At 40.4% G+C, this 20,849-nt stretch overlaps 1 protein-coding gene across 1 annotated transcript; it reads left to right on the forward strand.

The window, feature by feature from the left end:
- Positions 1 to 638: 638 nt before the first annotated feature.
- On the forward strand, positions 639 to 12,250 carry safb (scaffold attachment factor B). Its single transcript, XM_036520661.1, has 21 exons — positions 639 to 908; positions 2,051 to 2,138; positions 2,308 to 2,372; positions 3,533 to 3,778; positions 3,936 to 3,998; positions 4,105 to 4,144; positions 5,043 to 5,499; positions 5,906 to 5,952; positions 6,421 to 6,530; positions 7,187 to 7,336; positions 8,778 to 8,875; positions 8,965 to 9,023; positions 9,206 to 9,288; positions 9,405 to 9,550; positions 9,778 to 10,077; positions 10,203 to 10,337; positions 10,743 to 10,785; positions 10,882 to 10,970; positions 11,429 to 11,484; positions 11,756 to 11,807; positions 11,929 to 12,250. The coding sequence occupies exons 1-21, from the start codon at positions 741 to 743 to the stop codon at positions 12,044 to 12,046; spliced, it is 2,613 nt and encodes an 870-aa protein (XP_036376554.1). The 5' UTR covers positions 639 to 740; the 3' UTR covers positions 12,047 to 12,250.
- The last annotated feature ends 8,599 nt before the right edge of the window (positions 12,251 to 20,849 follow it).

Below are 20,849 nucleotides of genomic sequence, written 5' to 3' on the forward strand. Positions count from 1 at the left end.
TGCTTTTCAGTAGTAGTGCCTGAATACATACATTTCTCCACCACACTTTTCCATCTCTAATTGTACAACTCAGGCCCCTGTGTTACCTCCTCACATCTGCACATGAACTCACGATATGTACCAGGATTGGTGACTGCCAATGTCATTTGTTTAGAGAAAACATACTGCACGCTGCCAAGGATGATCCTGTTGAAAGCATGTTTTCAGGTTCTTAGGTTTCATATTTGACAATAAATTGCCTTGTAGAGAAAAAAGATGTGAAAACCAAAACCAAACCTTCCAAACATACTTGAAACTGTTACATTTTCTTTGGTGAGTTCTGGGTTTGTCAGTGTTAACGAAAAAAATTGAGCACCCAGTTATAGAGTAACACAGAACCGACCCTATTAACTCTTTGAAGTAGTGTGTTAGATTGCACTCATGGCTCTGTTTATATTTTTTATTTAATTTTATGGCCTGACGCCAAATTGTCCTGCACTGAACTCGTTCAGAAGTAGCGGTCATGTACACTTATGTGCTTACAATGTGCCAATCAAATCCGCCGAGGACAACTGAGGCGGGAAGTGCACATTTGCGCAAACTCAGTCACAGTTTCCGAATGAGAGTGCACGCGCGCCGCTTCCTGTCTGTTTTTCTCAGCCAGTCGCCAGTGAACGCCATTTTGTCCTAGGCCTTTTATTTACGTAGAGTGCGGCTGTGGGATTTATTATCACCTAACCTTCAGTTGTTTTACTGTAGTCATGGCTGAAAGCTCGTCGGCAGCAGAACCGGTACCGGTTGAGATTCCGGACGGGGCCGGTGTTCGCAAGCTGTCGGAGCTTAGAGTTATTGACTTGAAAGCCGAATTAAAAAGACGAAACCTAGACACCAGCGGCAATAAGAGTATGTTGTCAGAGAGACTGAAAAAGGTAAGCTAGCTAGCTGAAAGTACTTGCTGGCTAATTGTCCGGCTCCCGATGTACAGTTTTGTGATATGTTGTGTGTATGAAATGGTCTGATGTGTGAGGACGTTGCTTGCAAGCTAGCAGTATAGTTTTGAAATGGAGCGATCTGGTCCCTTGGTTTGTTATTGCTGCTGCGTTTCCATTGCATAATGTGGCGATGCGGCCGCCTAAGCCACATGGAGATGGGGGTAGGGGTATTCGTGCAATATGATAACTAGGTAGCTAGCTAATGACCAGGCCATCTGGCACCGAGAAGTTTTAGGCTTCCGTAGTAGTAGAGCTGCCTAGTTGGCGTTAGCGAGGTTCAGGAAAGAATGTAACTAGAGTGCAACTACTAGTGACAACGAGCTGGCTACATGATTGTATTTGTATCCAGACTAACATTACCTCTCTGTGTATCATGCTAGTGAGCGAGCTACCCTGCCACTATTTGGAATACACTTTATTTAGCTACCTAGCATGAGCTAACTAATTAACTTGCTGTCTAATAATATAATGGCATATTATTGATTGTGGGATAAGAGAGTCAGTTAGGTATCGCATTTAAGATAACAAGTGTAGCTAGCAACACCTCGATTTTACTTGCAATAGACATGCAGGCGCATGCGTATTTTTGAATAGAAGTAAACGTGAGCTGCTTTAGAGTGGCGACGTAGCTTGCTGAACGTACATTATGTTGGCCTAGTACAAATTAATTTAGTCGATTCAGCATATTGCGTTTGCAGCCTAGGTATCATCAATACCTTAGATAAAACTGTGGTGTCGATACATTTGTTTGGTCGCAATGTAGGTAGGTAAATCCCAAGGCTAACTAACGTTAATTAATGCTGCCTGTCTGCAAGGAAGCTGTTGGCACATCTCCAACAAGCGAACGTCTGCCAAAATCGGAGTCTTTAATTAGATAATTTAGTAAAGAGAAACTTGATGGCAACCGTACCAGTGTTGGCTAGGTACATATAAGTCACATGTTCTTGGATAATGCCAGTCTTCGTGATGTATATATTCTGACCTTAAATCCTGCACATTGATCATTAGAAATCAAAGTACACAGGTCAGTGACGTTGGATCGTTTTGAAACAACATTAACGTCATTTGCTTCCTGTCAGGCAATTGAAGAAGAAGGAGGAAATCCAGATGAAGTTGTTGTCTTTTTAGAGGCAACTCCGAAAAAGACACCAAAGCGGGCCTCTAAAGGTAAGGTCGGCTCTTTGCAGTTGCCATATTAGCTACATTATAAACGCTTCTTTCAAATGTTTCGGGCAGTTACATTCCTAAAGTGTTTGTTTGCCTATTTATACGAAAGGAGAAAATATTCTTCTGGGATTTGTCTGGCAGTTTCTTACTTCCTTTAATCGCTGTTCAGGGAAAAGGCAGGAGAGTGATGAGCCAGAGGACTGCACCGTGGAAGAGGATTCTGGCGATGGGCAGGTGAGTCCATTCACATCAAAAAGAGAATGTAATGTAAAACTGGGTGTACTCTCTGGAAAGGTGAGTAAGGCCAAGCAAAGAGTTGCACGCATCTCAAATTCAGCAAGGTGTTGGGGATATTTCTTTGTTTTTTGCAGTTTGCTTTACAGTTTGAAGTTAAATAAATTAATTTCAGTAATCTCAAACAAAAATATTCTTGCAACATATCAATGTGCTTGAATGTTTACATATAAACATTAATATTTGTACATATGATTAAGATCTGTGTTAAGGTGTATCTTTATGTCCTCATCTGATTTCCACTGGACAAGCAGCAGTGAATTGGAATTCCTGGTAGTACACATATAAGACTACATTTGAAAAGGATATATCGTCAAGACTGATATAGAGTCAGCATTTTGGACTACTATTACATATTGTAATTGAAAAATCACATTCAGGGCTCTGGAGACTGCCTGAGTTTTGTTTCCTTGTGTTTTTTTATGCTGACCTGTAACAATTCCCAAAACAAAAGTGCTGAAAACGATTTAATTGACAATACAAGCTAAATACATAGCCTGTTGAAGTTAATTAGTAGCATACGATCAGTTAACAGACTGCAGAGATTTGTGGTAACAATGTTAGCGGGGCATGGCATCATGCTAGTAATCAAATCCAGTTTCATCACTCAGTGAGATAAAAGGGTTCCCTACAGTAGAGCAGGACAAATTCTCATGCTTGGCCTACAGGTTTCACTCAGATTGCCCTTGGTAGCTCTGGTATTGGGTTTACTGTACATGTAGGTCAAGATTTTGCTTGTAAACACGACCTTCCAGATACACTGTGATGCACATTGTGGTGCTGATACGCTTTGTAGTTATTGAAAGATGTTCTGATCTGTTTCACTAGGTGTTAATAAATTAATTCCAGCGATAATATATGGTCCAGAATTTGTTTTCAGATACATGCGGTGTGCACAGCATGTCCTGTTTCCCTCCATAAATCATGAACATGATTGGTAACCTATTAAATTTATCATGCATGTGAAAATATAACGTATGTTCAGGTTCTGTGTTTTCCGGTTTTGCATGTGTATGTTAAATACTACACTCTACTGTTGTAATTGGATGGACATCTGCATTTGTTTTAGTCATCCATTAAAGACTACTGGTTCTTTCCAGGACGATCCTGAGATGAACCTGGATAGCCTGCAGGAGATGGACATCATGGACATGAGTGTGCTGGATGAGGCTGATATCGATAACGGAATTCCAGCAGACTGTGAGGAATACGATGCTGATGAGATCCTGGACTCGCTATCGAATGAAGTCAACCCTGAGGCCATACCAGAGGAACCCAGTAGTGATAACGACAATACAAATGATTCTGACTGTCCTGAACCAGTGACTGAGCTGAAAAATGAGGAGGTGAGAGGATTTGACATAGATTAATATGCTCTGTGTGTGTCTGTGTGTCTGTATGTGCATGCGTGCATTTTTCAGTTGGTGAACTATTTCCTTTTGTGCATGTGGAAGTCAGTTGTTGAATTTATTTTTAATCGAATTTCAACTTTTTAAAATACAGGAGGTAACTGAGGCTGAAGTTGCTGACATGGACTCAAAAGATGAGTGCCCATCATCTAAAGAGGTTGGTAATAGGACATTTTATTTTCTAGTTTCAGAAAAATATTTAATTTCTTTTGAATGAATTGATCTTTGAATTTGTCTAACATAAAAACGGTCTCTTTTTCTAGGAACCTGAGCAGGAGCCCGAAGCCGACAAAGAAGAAATAGGTACTGTTGAAAATGCAAATGAACTCGGCTGTCATCTTTAGTCTTGCTATGCAGTTGCTTCATTTCGGTGTTCTTGCTCTGAGTTGTTGTTCTCAAGAAGAGACTGGAAATCCAAAGCTAATTGCTGGCTTTGTGTGGAAACGTCGATTAGCCATTATGCCATCTTTCAGTGAAATTGGCTTAATGTGTAATTGTGATCTAGAGTTAGTGTACAGTCATTACACTTGGGTTGTTTGAGCCCCAGTAAGTAACGACATTGCGCACATAGCCAGTAATTTAAATGGCGCAGTATCTATAAGTAAGGCCCTCGCTTAGGTGTTGCAGATGCTGTGCAGTGTTTTTAGGTTGCCACAAAAGAAGAATAAGAAGCTGCGAAGAGAAGACTCGGATACCCAGCATGTGAAACGTTTAAGGAAGAGGCACCAAAGAACTTTTTAGGACTTCAGTTTATGTAATGTACACAATGGAGATAACCCTTAATGGACTCTCTGCCTGTATACAACACCAAAGGAATCTGAATTTCCTGTTAAAAGACAGAACTACTTCCTGCATCATGGACTCTGAACTCTGAATTGGCATGAAGATGGACTTGTCTGGAGCAATATCCTGGTCTTGTGGCTTTTCTTCAGATCAGAATTCTCTTTTCTCCCTTCTCGGATCAGGTGAAATGAGAAACAAAGTAGGAAATGTCGACTATTTCTAAGGAGTATAAGAAGTAGTTGCTTGGTCTGTTTCTTTGGTTTTTCCAGTCTCTTGAAAGTGCATAGTTAATATACATGTGTAAAGGGAAAAAGGAAAGGGTCACGTCCTGTTCCAGCCTTGCCAGTTCCTCGTTAATGATTGCTGTGTTTCAGAAGTAATTAAACTCTGTGCCATTCTATTCCTGTTACATCCGTAGAAAATGAGAAAATAGCCGGGTCTTGTATATCTGAGCCACTTAAAGAAGAGTCCCTGGAACCACCATCTGAAGAAGAGGCAACTGCCACCGAGGGCTCTCTGAATGTCTCCGAGGAAGACAATGTGTTCGTCGCCATTAAAGCTGATGATGCCCTCAATTTGGAGAGCGAATTGTCGACTAGCGACATGGAACAAAGCGAAACGAAGCAAAACGAGAGCGAATTCAAAGAGGAGGACAAACAAAATGTCCAAGAAGACCTTATGGACACAGAAAGCGTGCGCCCTCAGGCTGCTAGTGTAAACGAACAGGGTTCAAATGAGTCTGAATGCGCTGTCGAGTCTCAAACGGAGTCAAAAGCTGAGGGTGAGGAAGAAACCAAGAAGTCAGAAGAGATCGCTGCGGAACCATCGGCAGCGAAAGAGTCCTCTTCTGTTGAGGGCGATGATCAGAAAAAGAGGTTTGTTGTTTTCTGTCTACTAGAACAATGGCTATCTTTGTTACATTGGCTCCTTTGTTTACGAGTTTGGTGCACTTTGGAGGTAAAATGGTCTGCGCATTTTGTTTTTTTGTTTTTTTTTTTTCCTCCGTCATTCTGTCATCCCCTTCCCCCATTTTCTTCTCTCCCATCATATAATGTAAAGTAATGGAATTTCTTAGGGCAAGTAATGGAGGCAGCTAGAAACACTGAAAAACTATCCTCATCGATTGCTGTTTGTCTAATCATTGAAACATGGCATATGCAGGGTGCATTCATAGTCTACATTTGCAGTGTTTTGCATAAGGTAGGTATTTTGACATTGGATGAGCTGCACCTCAGGTATAGGCCCGTCCAGATGTTGACTGTGTGTTTTTTCTGTCTTTAGTTCTGATGAGGAAAAAGGTGGTAAGCCTGAACCAAAAGATGAGAAAGGTAGGTATTTCTCTTAGTAGGCCAATGAGTACTTTTACCAAATATAAAATGTGGCTGTCAAGTCCATATTTAGGTGAAACATCCACTACTCTAGAGAAAATGGAAAAGTGAGTATCTCTCACCTGCTTTATCAGTCTGTAAGTAATGCAAAAAATGTATCGCTGTATCGCATAAATTGATCATAACCTTTTTTTCTTTGTAAAAAGTGCTTGAATCATTTTGTAATAGTAGTTGGGCAACCTGACCTGTGACCAGGAGGTTGCAGGTTTCAGTCTTGAGTGGTACACTTCCGTTGTACCTTTTAGTGAAGTACTACACCCAGATTGCTTCTCTTAATATTCAGCTGTATAAATACTGTATAATATAAGCTACGATAATAAATATATAAGCTGCTCAGCCTTTGAGAAGGGAGTCTGTTATACCTTAGATGAATTATCTAACTCACTTTCATTTTTGTTTTTTTAAAAGCCCCAGCTGGTAGCACTGCAGCCAGTAGTGGAAGAAATTTGTGGGTTAGCGGACTGTCCTCCACCACCAGAGCGACGGATTTAAAGAATTTGTTCAGTAAATATGGCAAGGTTAGTGTCTTGCTTGGGCTACACACCTAAATGGGGAATTGAAAGAAGTGAATACACAGAACGGACTGTATTTGGCTTTAGGGAAGTCTTTTCTTTAGTAGTTTAAGCCACACTAGAGGAAGCACCATTCAGAACCATTAAATTAGCTTTTCTGCACAGAACAGAAGTTGCAGGAGGTAGAAATACTGCTTCTTACTCCTGTCCATTAATGGTGCACATTCTCCATTCAGCACTAATTACGTATTAAGAGCTAATATTGTATGCCTCTAAAAATTACAGTATTTTAGGAGGGAATTAGAAGTTATCTTCATTTTCAATGTGGATATTTGAACCCAGAATTTTCATCCACCTAACTCTCACACCGTAAAAATCTGAGATTTTTGATTACAGACACCCCTTGTAATTGCGTCTATAGCACTTCTGTGTTTTACTTTTTATGCAGTCCCCTGCAGCATCATATTTTATGTGTTATAGCACATTGACTGTAGTATTTAATTATGCAGTGACATGGTTTCAGTTGTTATGGATCATTTTTGTACCTGTGTAGTTCATCTTTTTTATTACCTGTACTATGTAAGTGCCCTGGGACAAGAGTGTGTGCTCAGTGACTAAATATGAATGCCAGAATTCTCACATTGCACCCTAAATTGTTTTAGGTTGTGGGAGCTAAAGTGGTTACGAACGCCAGGAGCCCAGGAGCTCGCTGTTATGGCTTTGTCACAATGAGTTCTACAGATGAGGCCACCAAATGTATCAGCCATCTGCACAGGACGGAACTGCATGGGAGAATGATCTCTGTGGAGAGGGTGAGTGTTCAGAAGAGACCTCTGGGGTCATTTTGAAACGTAATAAAGCTTGTAACCCACAATGTCCTCCGTGTCCTCTGCCTTTGAAGAGGCGCTAAGCATCAAAACGGCTCCCTTTTCATTAAGTTCTTTACCTTGCAAATGAGGTGCATTAAATAGTGCAGAGAACTCTCCCATTGGCTTCTCAGTTTGTGCCCACAAAGCAACAGCATATGAAATCTGCCTGGGATGGTGAGGAGTGAGTGGATGCTCATGTCTGTCACTTTTTTTTAACCATAACCGGGAGCTCTTGGATCATGTTTAGGTGACTGTCTTGGGCCCATCAATCCATATGCATTTACAGGGATGTTGCACCATAAGATTTCAGTTTATATGTACAATGATCCCTTCAGCATTGCTGCTTTCTGCCTCCACTCTACTGCAGACATGGTGAGGCAGTTTTCATTCAATTTGTGAAATTTATCCATTCATACTTCCATGTTAAGGGGATTGCAGGCAAACATGGGTGCTGCTGTACTTGTGTTCATTTACTCTTCTTTACACCAGGTTTGTCAAATTCAGACTTGATCACATCAGTCTCCAAGACTGGAGAAGTGGTTCCAAAGGCTTATTCATGTTTGACTTTGAATAAGTGTCCCCTTCTTGAAGCAGAGGGCTATCTTGGAAATGATTAATTATGTTTGATCAGTCAATTTTGTTAAAGTGCTTTTATACAGTTGAAATTGTTGCAAGGCACTGCATGTGCAGCAGTAGTGGGTTTTCTAGAGGGCATTAAAAAGCAAAATCCCAGGCCAGTTGGGGGGGGTGTGCAGTGTGGAGACTCCTGGACTTCAGCACTCACTATGCACTCTAGTATGTTTTCCCTTATGCATGTCATTTTCTTGCCATATTACCCCAGTTTGAAGGTTACCCTTTTATTAACACTCCTGTCCCTCAAATGCGGCGTTGTGGGTATTGTTGAATATTGGCTGTTCATGGTTAGTCAGTCTTATTTTGTACAGACCATTAGGAAATGTTTTGCATGTAACACCATGACCATTGTTTAGTTATGTCTTCAACATTTGGTTCAGAATACTGGGGGAACTATTCAGTTGTGTGTTCACAAAGTGACCTAATTTTTTTTTTTAATGAACAATCCAGTCATTCCTCTCTGACCCTAAGCTCCCATGTGATGTCTGAGCCAGTAAGTTGAATGTTTCAGCTGGCTAGCAACTGCTGTATTTGACACTTTGGATCAGTTGTATGCACCCACAGTCTGCAGCAGCACCTATAACTTGAACATTTAAGCAGGAAATGGGGGCCCTCTACTCAAGCATGTAATATCTGAATAAACTTCACACCACATTGTGGGGCACTGAAAACAGTGGGTCTGCACATGCATCAGATCGTAGAATTGTAGCTACAAATGGTCTTTAATCAAGGGCTTTGTTTTTCATTCTAGGCTAAGAATGAACCTGCAGGAAAAAAGCCTGCAGAGAAGAATGACGCAAAGAAGTCTGGAAATGATAGGCGACATTCTTCAGACTCCAAATCCGAAAAGTAAGTAACACAAATTGAAACACTGAGATCTTTAAAATGGGCCCCATTTTGTAATCCTAATGAATATTTTGTTAAACTTCATTATGCAGATCTGACGTTAACAAGGATGAAAAGGCAGAAGGCGGGGATGCAGGCAAAGATGGCAAAGGTGAGGCGTGCCAAAGAAGATAATTGTTTGGGGTGTACCTGTGACATTGCTCTTCTTGAACTATCGATTTTTTGTAAATCTCAGTTTATTGACATGATATTGGCTGCACAGTTACTCAATACTCATACAATACATATATGTAGAGTTGAAGTGTTTTTCTTAACTGTCATTCTTTCTTTCAGGGCGTGGGGCAGAAAGGACGGTTGTGATGGATAAATCCAAGGGAGAGCCCGTCATTAGTGTCAAAACCAAAAGCAAAGAAAGAGTAAGTCCAGTAAAGTCCAGCCTCAGTTAGATGCTGCAAGTCTGTTTACCGCCTGTTCTGTGGTTTTCTGGAAAGGTGGCTTAATACAGTACTGTTCTGTTGTGTTTGCTACCCAGAGCACCAAAAGTCGCGATCGCAAATCTTCTAGCAAGGAGAAGAAGGACATCCTCTCCTTCGACCAGATCAAGGAGCAGCGGGAGCGCGAGCGGCAGAGGCAGCGGGAGCGCGAGATCCGGGAGGTGGAGCGGCGGAGGCATTCTGGGTAATGGAGTCTCCATACTGGACGCTTTTTCCCTGCTGTCTGCTCAGTGCACACCATCCTCTCTCTGCAGTGCACACAAGGAATTACAGATTTTCTGATTGTGCTTGCGAACATTTAACCAGTGTAATATTTCATTTGTTAAAGTCAGATCTGTGTAATGGGCTTGCCTCGGAAAAGGCGCAGGGGATTCATGTGGCTGTCGTTGTGGCGTTGTTCTGTGGCTGCAGCGAGCGAGACCGGGACAGGGACAGCCGCGCGGAGCGGGAGAGGATCCGGCTCTTCCGCGAGAAGGAGGAGCGCGAGAGGCTGATGCGCAAGCGCAACTGGCTGGAGGTGGAGAAGCAGCGGCTGGACGCCGACCGCATGGAGCGCGAGTTCCTGGAGCGCGAGCGGATGCGGGTGGAGTACGAGCGGCGGCGCGAGCAGGAGCGCATCCACCGCGAGCGCGAGGAGCTGCGCAGGCAGCAGGAGCAGCTGCGCTTCGAGCAGGACAGGCGGCCGCTCAAACGGCCCTACGGCATGGACAGGTGGGCACGCTTCCCCTTAAAAGCGGGCCTCTGACGCATCCCTCTCCGCTATTACTGCTTCTGACTTTTCTCCCGGAGCGGTTTTCAGCTTACACTAAAGGGTTTCTTTTATGAATTTCCTCTAGGAAAGACGACTGGCAAGACAAGAGACTTGCCATGGACGATCGCTACGGGCGCTCGGACTTTGGCCGCCAAGACCGCTACCAAGACTTTGACCACAGAGATCGGGGACGTTATCAAGATGACATTCTTATGGACAGGTACATTGTAGTTAGGAAATGGGAGAGATCTATGCGAAGTGAAAGCAGCTGCATCTAGAGGTGTTGTGCTTCACAAAGCAAGATTATGAAAGTAAAAACCACATTGGCTTTTAGGCTTACATCTTTCCTGTACAGTTTCCAACGAAATGAGCACATCATAAAAATACAGAAATTTGTTAGTGTTTTTTCGTCTGGCTTCATCAGTTGTTAGTGACATGCTTCTTTTGGTGTTTACTCAGAATGTCTTAAGGGTGTGGGTGTGTTCTTCAGTTATTCAAAACTTAAACATTTAGCTGATGAATGACATGAAAGTTCAGTTTCCACATGCTTTCATAAGGACATTGTGTGATGCTCAGTTTTAATAAGGGCATTGTATGATAATGCTAAATTCTTAAACTCTTGTAGGAGGGATGGGCCACGGGGAATGATGGGAGACAGAGATGGACAGGTAACAGAAATGGCTCCTTTTTTCTAAAGTAATTGTAATCTTGAAGTATGGTACTGTAAGGGTTTTGTGTTTAAACTCCCCTCTCTGCCCCACCAGCACTTCTCAGACCGTGGAGAGAGGCATGGCAGGGGTTCTCGGGACACTTGGGGAGGAGGGTACGACAAACGTAGTCTCAATCCCTCAAGGTCAGTGTTTGTTCCTTGTTTGCATTATTTTCAGGGTGACCCAACAAGACATGTATCATCATATTTCTTTCATTAGAAATACTCGTTCTGCATTAAACTGAGATGTATATGTTTTGCACAGTTTCGGTATGTAAATCACCCTTGTATACTGTATTTTACCTGTCTTACTTGAGAATCATTCATTTCTATGTTATAAATGATAATGCTGTTAGTCTGCACCTTACAGGTTTCTCCATGGCAGGAAACATTTTGATTGGTGTGGCACATTATAAAGATACAGAAAACAGTTGTTACTGGTACATTAGGGTGGCACACAGCTTAAAAGCTCCGCTGACCTGATCATCTTGAATTAGTTGATATGCAAATTGCATGCCACATTTAATCACTGGGCATTAACTACAAAATATCTGGGGCATAATCTTGCAGAAAAGTATTTAGAATCTTTTATTTTATTGTAGGGATGGACGTGACTGGGACTCTGGACGGAAGATGGATGGGGACAGGCCCTGGCAAGGTAAGATTTAAAAAAAAATCTTTCAACATATCAGCTACGCTGTCGAATTTTATATTAACTGTTAAACCTTAAACTTAGTTCCACATAGAAATGTTCTCCTGTTATTGCATTGAATTAATAGTATTACTTGACCATGTAGCTGATCTAAAATCTTGTTACAGTGTACAATATGAATTTACTGCTTCCAAACCATTGACCAGATTTATGGCAACGAAGTAGTACATAACGGCTTGTTCTTGGTGTGGTAAAAGCTTGAAATCTTTTCTTTCAGGAGATCGAGGAATCCCTGGCCAGAGTCATATGGCCAGAGGAGGAATGGCAGGGTAAGGATTGACTGCGAGAGAAATACTGGCTGGTTTAAGGATTGTAAAAGATGCATTTGGCTTCAGTTTGGCATAGGTGTTGTGTATATAAATATTAAATCCCTTGTCCTTTGTCCTGCAGTCGCGGTGGCTACATGCGGGGTGGAACCTCACAGAGCCTCTCTGGGGCCTTGAATCGACAGAACCAAATGATGCAGGGAAGTGGAATGCAAGGGGGTGCTTTTGGTCGTCGTTATTAACTTTTTACAATTCTCCTGTGACGCCTGTTGAACAGTAATAGTGTTATTTTTGGCAGCGTATATATTGCTTTCAGAGCTTTGTGAATTCAGATGTTACTTTTGTAGTCCTCTGCCTTCTCACTTCCTCCTGTAAAAGAAGCAAACAAGCAACCTGGTATTACATACCTGGGTTTTAAATGTCACCTGATTTTTTTTCATTGATTTTTTTTTCATTCCAAATGTCCTTTGTTTTAAAAGTAAATGGAAAACAAGTCAATGTGAAACAACACTTCTGTATGTTTTTTTTTTTTTTTTCCTATTTTCATGTCTTTTAAGTGATATGGGTGTGAACTTAAATTGAGAAAATGCTCAGGAACGTTTCACAGTGCATACAGTTTGCTGAAGCCTGTGGCTTGGAGTGAATTTTGTTGCGAGTTGTGATACCAGTAATGGAAACATGCAATATTGGATGTATTTCAATAAATAACTTGGATTGTAGCTTTGTCTTATCTTTTTTTACATGGTGTACAAACACATTGTTCACAAACCTATTGACCAAGTCACAAGTCGACATCTTTGAAGTGTAGTTTCATAAAACAACCACAGGATGTCACCTGAAGTGCACGTTTCTGGCCATTTTTGTTGTGAAAATAGGAGTGATTTCTTAATAAAGATTTAATCTTGTGCAAAACTGCTGGTAAGTTTGTCTTGTTCATTGCATTTACAAGCTGGATTTATTTTGGCCCTGCAGTATTGATCAGACATAGCCTCTGAAAAGTGTATGTTTTACTCTAGAATTGACAGTAGAATAAAACTGTACAAAGCAGAAGTAGGTTTTCATACATAAATTGGTCACCTGCAAAAACACCTTTTCCCCATGTTTTGGTTAATTTGATATTGTACCACTAAAGTCAGTCACAATGAAAATGGTTGAAAGCAAGTTTAACGTTGAATTCTTGCACTTGGAAAAAGTACAGGGAGAACTAGGCTACTACGTGTGTGTGCCAGAGGTCGGTACACTGGAATCGTAGCTACCAAACACATATGGAGTATGTGGACGTGTCATGTTTCTTTGTGCTATGGCCAAACTTGCTTTGGGGAAACAGTGTAAAGAGCAAGTGTAAATATTGCAGCAAGCAAAATGCTACAGAGTAGGATTTTTGTGCTAAGGAGGAAATGACTGCTTTGTGCATTCTGTTGTATTTTACATACACGTGCAGCTATGTGTATGTTGCCGCTCCTGAACTTTGAACTGTTGAGGGAAACTGCAGTGCATTTCCCTTACAGAAAATGAGAATTGTGTAGTATGACACAAGTTTGTTAAAGTCATCCCTGTCAAAATCAACAGATCCTGTATTTAGGCAAATGAATAAGGGGACCTCTGCATAAATGTACAGCTGGCAATTTCCCCTTTTATCATACAAGGGACACATCAAGGGCAGGGCTTGGATTGTCAAGCTGAAATGGTTTGAAAGGTAGAACAATATTAGGCAAGTGTAAAGGTATTACCTCCAATTACACTTGATCCAGTACTGCTAATCTGAAGGCCACGTTGCACTAGACACGCACATGTGTCTTTGGTCGGTACCTTTATGGTGAGTCAACTATTAGTTGCTTATGTAGATATTGTGTGTAAAAAGACCTGGAAACCCAGAAACCTCTTGTTAGAAGCAGTTAAACAAGTATGCATGCTAGTGCATTTGCTTTCTAATCACTGCTGAACTTTGTTTCACAGGCACTGATGCCATGGAAATGCTTTGCCTCCTTGAAGATAGTTTAGCTTTGGATAAGGTCACTTAAAATAGAAATTAGCACACTAAAAGGCAACTTGAGGAAACAGGGTTGTGGAGTTTGAACAGTGAGAATTCTATCCCTGAAATGGCAAGTTAAGTAATTGCTTTCAAAAGTAAGAGCATATCATATTGTAAATGGTGACTCATGAGCAGTTAAACATGCATTATTCGATTTAATCTTCATGAAATAAATATGAATCCTGCCATGAAGCTGTAGATCTTCGCCATCCTGACAAGACAATACTCATCTGCAAATGTGCTTCAGAATGGTTTAGTGCTTGGCAGCCAAATTATTTATATTGCAACTTACATTGCCTACAGCAGCGTTTCTCAAACCTTTCCTGAAGGACCACTTGTCCTGCATGTTTTAGATCTCTCCCTGCTCCAACACAGCTGATTGAAATGATCAGTTTGTTATTAAGCAGCTTCAGGAGTTCATAACGAGTTGATCATTTGAATCAGCTGTGTTGGAGCAGGGAGAGATCTAAGACATGAAGGACAAGGTCCTCCAGGTGAGGTTTGAGAAATGCTGTCCTATAGAACAGGCTTTTCAGTCCTTTGATGCTGGTCGCCATGAATTTTGACAATCAAATTGAATGGCTTTTAAAAAATGTTATGTTTTTGACAGAAAATTAATTAATAGTTTAAAAAATTCCTTCGGCATCCCCATGTAAGTGTATGATATGTTGTTGAGCAAGACAGATTGCCTGTAGTTATGACGTGACAATGGCCTTAAAGCAGAAATGATAAATGGAAAATGCAAGAGTGCACTTTTTCAGGGTGGGGTTAAAACTGCATGTGCCTCTCAGCTAGTCTTCCATAGTTAATACATGAACAGTATGAGTGCACTATGACTGCAATGCTCACAATCTTATCAAGCTCATCATTTCATGGGGAGAAAGGAGAAGACTCCAGGAGAAGTGAAACAACTGAACACATTGGGCTAGTGAGGGGTAGGAGAGGGGGGAACTTAACACAATGTTTTTACATATTAGTAGGTGGTATATGCAATTTGTCTCTTTTCCTTTTGACACTGAATAGAAGTTTAAATAAATGCTTTATAAAAAATAAATACTTTGTAAACTTTCTTTAACAGATTTTGGCTGAACAACAATATTTAGATGACAAAGAAAAATCTGTCCATTTGAATGATTTTAGGTATTTATAGGCTTAGAGTGACCATGCAAGCTCACATCTAGTGTCCAGAAAATTGCAAAGATGACTTTACATTTCTAACATTTCTAAGTTTCCTCCTATTTCTTGTTCATATTGTTCATATTGTAATTATAAATTATGATACAGCCATGGTCAGTTATTTGTAAAGTTCAATATAACAAGAAGGTAAGAATGTTTAAATAGACAAAATTTAGAACACCAGGAAGAAAATGGAACAGGATTTATGTGTGCAAGGTAATTTCACAATAGGTACTTTTGGTTTATCGGCACAATCATTTGCTAGTCATTGATTGTCTACAAGGTTCCTTTGAAACGTGCTGCATAAGACGTCACATATATATCTTGTGTATGGAGTCATCCTATCATTTGTTCTTGTCTGGAAATAGAATTGATAGTGGGAAGAATCCTTGAGCTGCAATTCCTTGTCAAGGCTTCATGCAGAGAAATATGTAGTGCAGCTGAGAAAACTGAGAAACATCTAGTGCAGCTCACAGGTTAATGCAGTGACCTGTTTTCCTCCCCCACAATCTGTTAAAATCCATATATGAGCAAACTGTTTCTTTTTTAAAAATGTAGGTATTAGTCAATAGAATACACGTTCATCTTCAAAGATATTACATTCCAGGAATAATTGTATTTCTTTTCAGATTACCAAACACAACCTCTGATACAGTGTTCCTAAACATGACCAGCACTTATTCTCTATTGATATGCTATGCACGCTTGTGTAAACAATACACTCTGGAACCTTTGCTCTGACTCTTGTTTTGGGGGTGTTAGCGTTATGTCCTTGCTCCATCAATGTCTTCAGCAGTGAAAGGCCTTAGAGCAGAGCAGATTCTGTTGGTGCTGCAGATTGCAGTTTTACACTGATCTGTTTACATTATTTGGATTCACCTGTGCATTATAGCTACAAAATTAGTGCAAAAATCATTGGGAGCTACAACCAGTCATGGTTTCCTATTACATGTTTTATTATTGCCATTGTGCTGTGATAACTTATAAATACAATCATTTGAGAGTGTAAATGTATTTGTGTGGTATATTTTTAGAAGGGCAGCACTGTTGTAACTTATAATGAAACAATTGCATCTTTTAGGGTGTTACTGAAAATAAAAACATGAATGGCAGCATGTGTGTGCATCAGAGGATTGCTCTTGCCACTTGTAGGCACAGAGGTTGCTGTAGTGAGAACAGCCTAATGTACAATTGGCAATCCCAAACTGGGAAAAAAACAGTTACTAAAATAAGGTTTTAAAATGGCAATTTCTAAGTTAACACTCTTATATTTCATGTTTACATTCCTACTTCCTTGCTTGCTCCCTCTGTGCTGTAAATCATGTCTGAATTATAACAATTCTTACCTGCAGTTCCCCTAATCTGGCAATGATAGTTAAAAACGATAGTTTAAAATTCAACCCCAGGACTTAGTTATGATGAGACACCTACCATTTACTAAATGTAAAAGTCAAAAAAGAAGGTTGGAATTAACATGGAGGTACACATTTGAAAGCAAAACTGAGACATTCAGGATGACATTGCCAGAAGCAGAAAGCAAAGCCAAAGGCAGACTGGAAAGGTAGATGTTGGTTCTGGTCCTGTGGAAGGTTCCAGCCACAAGGACGACAGTTGCACTGTAAGACAGTAGTCTTATAAGGAGCTACTGCTTAACAGACATTTAATCCATTCAAATGTTAAGGACTGATTACAATACTCTAATCATTCCTAGATATCTGAATGAATCTTGTTTTCCTATTTGAATATGGTGAGCGATTTGTCATATTTTGTTTTTCACATGTTTATTTTTCTCTATAGAGATAATGAAATCAATGTCTTTTATCACAGCATTCCTGAGTTTTTAACAGTGTCAAATTTGAAAGTGTATTAAGGCAAGGATGTCACTGGGAAATTCCAAAGTATTTAACACATCCCGTGCACATAACATTTCTGTATTTTTATCTTATAAGCTGTGATTTTCCCTTGCTCTATTGTCTCTCTACAACCTGCTGTTTTTTTTTGTTTTGTTTTTGTTTTGCTGAATTCTTTGTGGAGCAAGCAGGTAAATAAATCTGTGATAACAGTCATCTGACCTTAGCATTCTTATCTTGTTTTCTGGGCTCAACTGCCAAGCCTCATAAGCATGGCCTATGAGCTGAGGAGAGTTGCAAGTATGGTAGACTTACTTCATAAGTGAATGTTAATTATGGGGTGCTTTCTTATCATTCAGGAGGCAAAGTAAGCATTTACCCTATTCGGCGATTTTATTAGACCACCACTGTTGCTACAAGCAACAATTTTATAAGAGCAATCGAATGTTTGAAGATAACGCATTTGTCAGCTGAAATTAACATTTCTCGTTAAGCATAAGAATATTGTAACAGCCTAAGATAGGTGGTTGTAAATAAGGCCAGCAATCCCATATGGCACTGAGATCTCATTACATGACATGACTTGGGAATTTCCTCACAGAGTGCCTTTGCAACTCTATATTTCCCAGTTCATATAATGTTGAGTACACTTTCAAATGTATCATTCAGTGAATGAGAATAGGGAAATGTTTATAATGTGTTCCTCATAAACAATAATTTACCTTTAGAGTTTCATGCTCAGTGGGCTGTGAATTCAAAGGGTATCTTTTAAATGAGCTGCTGGAATGAGGAATAAAGAACCCGTCTCCCAGAGGTGCAGAAAGGGGGCGATGTGTGCCTGTGCATTGACTCAAAGAAGCTGTGACAGTGATGTCATTCAGTTATTTAATAAAAGGAAAAGGTTGTAATTTCTGAATAAAAGGAATTCTTAAGCGGCCCGTATTATTTTTTTAATTGATGTAGGCTGTCCTGTCTTCCATTGAAACACTTATATAGCATGCAAAATATTTGCCACATGTCCAAAACCAATCCATTGTAGTATATTGACATGTTAAACGCTAACTACCAAAGGAGTGCACCTATGCAGAGCATACTGATGAAAATGAACACTATTTGGAAAAATCATTAGATCATGAAACGCTGTTTTGTATTTTTCCTAAAACAATTGAAATCCTTTCTATTCTCATGTTATGCTTGTGAAGCAAATTGTAAATACTGAAACAGTAAATGATGCTACATAGATTAATGAAATCTTTTTCATTAAGTACATAATAGCTGTACTTTAATATCTCAGTAAGTTAAATGTCAGTGGGAGGTAAAGGGTATGTTGCCCTCTTATATGATCCTCTTAAGAATTTGAACCTATTGCAACTAAATTCCAACTCATTATCTCTATTAGTGACTGTTTTTAACATTTTTTAAATTCAACCATCTGGATATCCCATGTTTAATTAGCTGGACTTGTCATCAGTTTTTGAATTTCAGTAGAAACTAGCTGAAAAGCACTCATATTTAAATCAGTTGTATGTGCTGAAAGGGTTAAGGATTTTGCCCAGTGCATGAATTGTTTGGCATAGTCATAGTACCAGAGACCCCTTGAAGGGAGGTCAGATCACACAGCATCTTGATGTATGTTGTTTCAATCTGTCCAATGTCCTAAAATAACCTTTTCAAAATGTGGTTTCTTATGGGAGGGCTGGTTGTGTGATGTCATACTTTTAGATCAGGCCGTTCTTTCTCAGCCAATCGGATTGTGCCAGGGTATTTGGGGGAGGTGGTTAGCAGAAGCACGGACAAAAAATTTGGAATCGTATACCGTGAAGGAAATATAGACATGAAGGAGGTCTGCTCACTTTCTCTGCCTCATGGTAACCTGTGATTGCTGAGAAAAAGACCACATCTAATTTTAGGGATAATGCTACTGGGTTTTTTTGTCTTCATACAGCCACATATCCCAAGTCAAACACTTGGGTCAAACTGGTAGGACAGTGAGATAAGAGGCATTTGATCCTGATTGAACTACATTAGGTGAAAAGATGGGATTCAAGTCTCTCAGCCTCCAAACCATGAACCTTAGATGAATTTACCTGTAAATTGTACAGCATGATGACACAAAGCAGTTTCTGTCATGGCAGATATTTTTATTTATTGTATTGCTTTGCAAGGGCGTAACTTTGGGTTGAACATTGGGGGGTTGAGGTCTCCATGAATATGATTATTTAGGGGGGCTGTATTGGCTGGTTTTGATTATTGGGGGGGTTACAACCCCCCCATCTCCCCCATAATTTACACCCATGCTGCTTTGTTCCAACTGCATCTGTTGACTCTTCCACATTCTGCGGTGCTTGACTTGACAAAGTGCCACTTCACATACCTCATCGCAGGCGAGCTGGACTGTTTGCAGCAGACAAACCGAGCTGGGGATATAACCCAGAACACCCCACAGGAAATGCACTTTCCAGCCTCAGCCAGTATGCCTTGCATTTCACAGGGGTTCAGTACCCAAAAGAGCCATTCACGTACAGTTACAGACGATTGAGATACAATGACATATCGCTTTGTCTAGTCTTTCCAATAGGAATGTGTCTTGGGCTAATAATTTAGTGCAGGTCCAAAATAGAATGAAAATTTAAACAATGTATTTGCTGCTGGAAAGTTGTCTTGATTTTTTATTATATTTGCATTTATAGCTCCTTTTTAGTTGTCAACTTAAATTGAAAACTTTACAAAAAATAATGGATGGGCAAAAAGATAAAAAAATACTGAAATGTTAGTACATGAATGGTTGTTTACAGATGCAGTCCATGGTACCAGTTACACTGTTACTCATGCCAATCCTCTCCAAAAATCAGTAGCGTAACACATATGCCAGAAAACCTGTGCTGCCCATGAACAAGTCTGAATGTGTCTGAAAATGTGCTTTTTCCTCACCAATGAAAAGTTCTGGTATGAGTAACAAGTCACATTCCACATTGAGGAGAGTGCAGGTGAGTACCTGGGGAGCAGGGAGAGTGAAGACAGCACATATTGGGGAGCGAAAGCATGAATATCATCCGCTGTGGACTCTTGGTGTTGTATGTTTGCTCTAGCGGACCAATCACAGGTAAAATACCTTTTATTTGCCCTGTTTCTGATTTGTCCTGTGACTGTTACGCTGGTCTTAGGGTGTGTCATACTTCACAGCTGTCTATGGCTGATTTTTGTCCTCCAAGTTCAGAAACACCAGCTAGGAAGAATGTGTCTGGACTTGCCATCCCTGGAATGTCCCTCTCAAATGAAGCATTTACATACAGTGTAGACTAGTACAAAGTAAGGTATTGGATTACTTATGAACCATGCACAGTGCAGTGTCCGAGGCTTTGTGTCTTGTGGAAAAATATTCTAGTTTTATATGTTTATTTTTTACTGTCATGAAGGAGTCAGTTGAGCAACATAATGATGGTGTAGTGATAGTTGAAAGAACAAAAAATCAACAGTAAAGAGTTAATGAGTAAGTAAGTCCTAGCTGGGAAATTCTCTCTCTGTCATGCCGCCCTGGTCTAAAGGTTACCCTAATCAACTCAATGTCCAATTACTGGAAAAGCTTGTATTTAACTTCCCTGAATGTCTCAACCGTCCACTTTAGGCTTGTTGTAGCTCAGGGCTAAGGATGTAATCAATGCCAATGTACACTGATGAGCCAAAACATTATGACCACTCACAGGTGAACCGAATAACATTGATCATCTCCAAACAAGGGCACATGTCAAGGTCTGGGTAGATTAGATGGTAAGCGAACAATCAGTTCTCATAGTCAATGTGTTGGATGCAGGAGAAATGGGCAGGAGTAAAGACCTGAGCGACTTTGACAAGTGCCAAATTGTTATGGCCAGATGACTGGGTCAGAGCATCTCTGAAACGGCAACGCTCGTGGGGTGCTCCCGGTCAGCAGTGGTGAGTACCTACCGACAGTGGTCCGAGGAGGGACAAACCACGGGGCAACAAAGG

This window comes from Megalops cyprinoides, chromosome 2 (assembly GCF_013368585.1).
Source record: "Megalops cyprinoides isolate fMegCyp1 chromosome 2, fMegCyp1.pri, whole genome shotgun sequence".
NCBI lineage: Eukaryota > Metazoa > Chordata > Actinopteri > Elopiformes > Megalopidae > Megalops > Megalops cyprinoides.

Bases quoted from the DNA above. Each gene is read 5' to 3' on its own strand.
- safb (XM_036520661.1), top strand. From the start codon at position 741: ATGGCTGAAAGCTCGTCGGCAGCAGAACCGGTACCGGTTGAGATTCCG. The intron at 2,139-2,307 runs GTAAGGTCGGCT...ATCGCTGTTCAG, and splicing joins ACCAAAGCGGGCCTCTAAAG to GGAAAAGGCAGGAGAGTGAT. The intron at 11,485-11,755 runs GTAAGATTTAAA...CTTTTCTTTCAG, and splicing joins TGGGGACAGGCCCTGGCAAG to GAGATCGAGGAATCCCTGGC.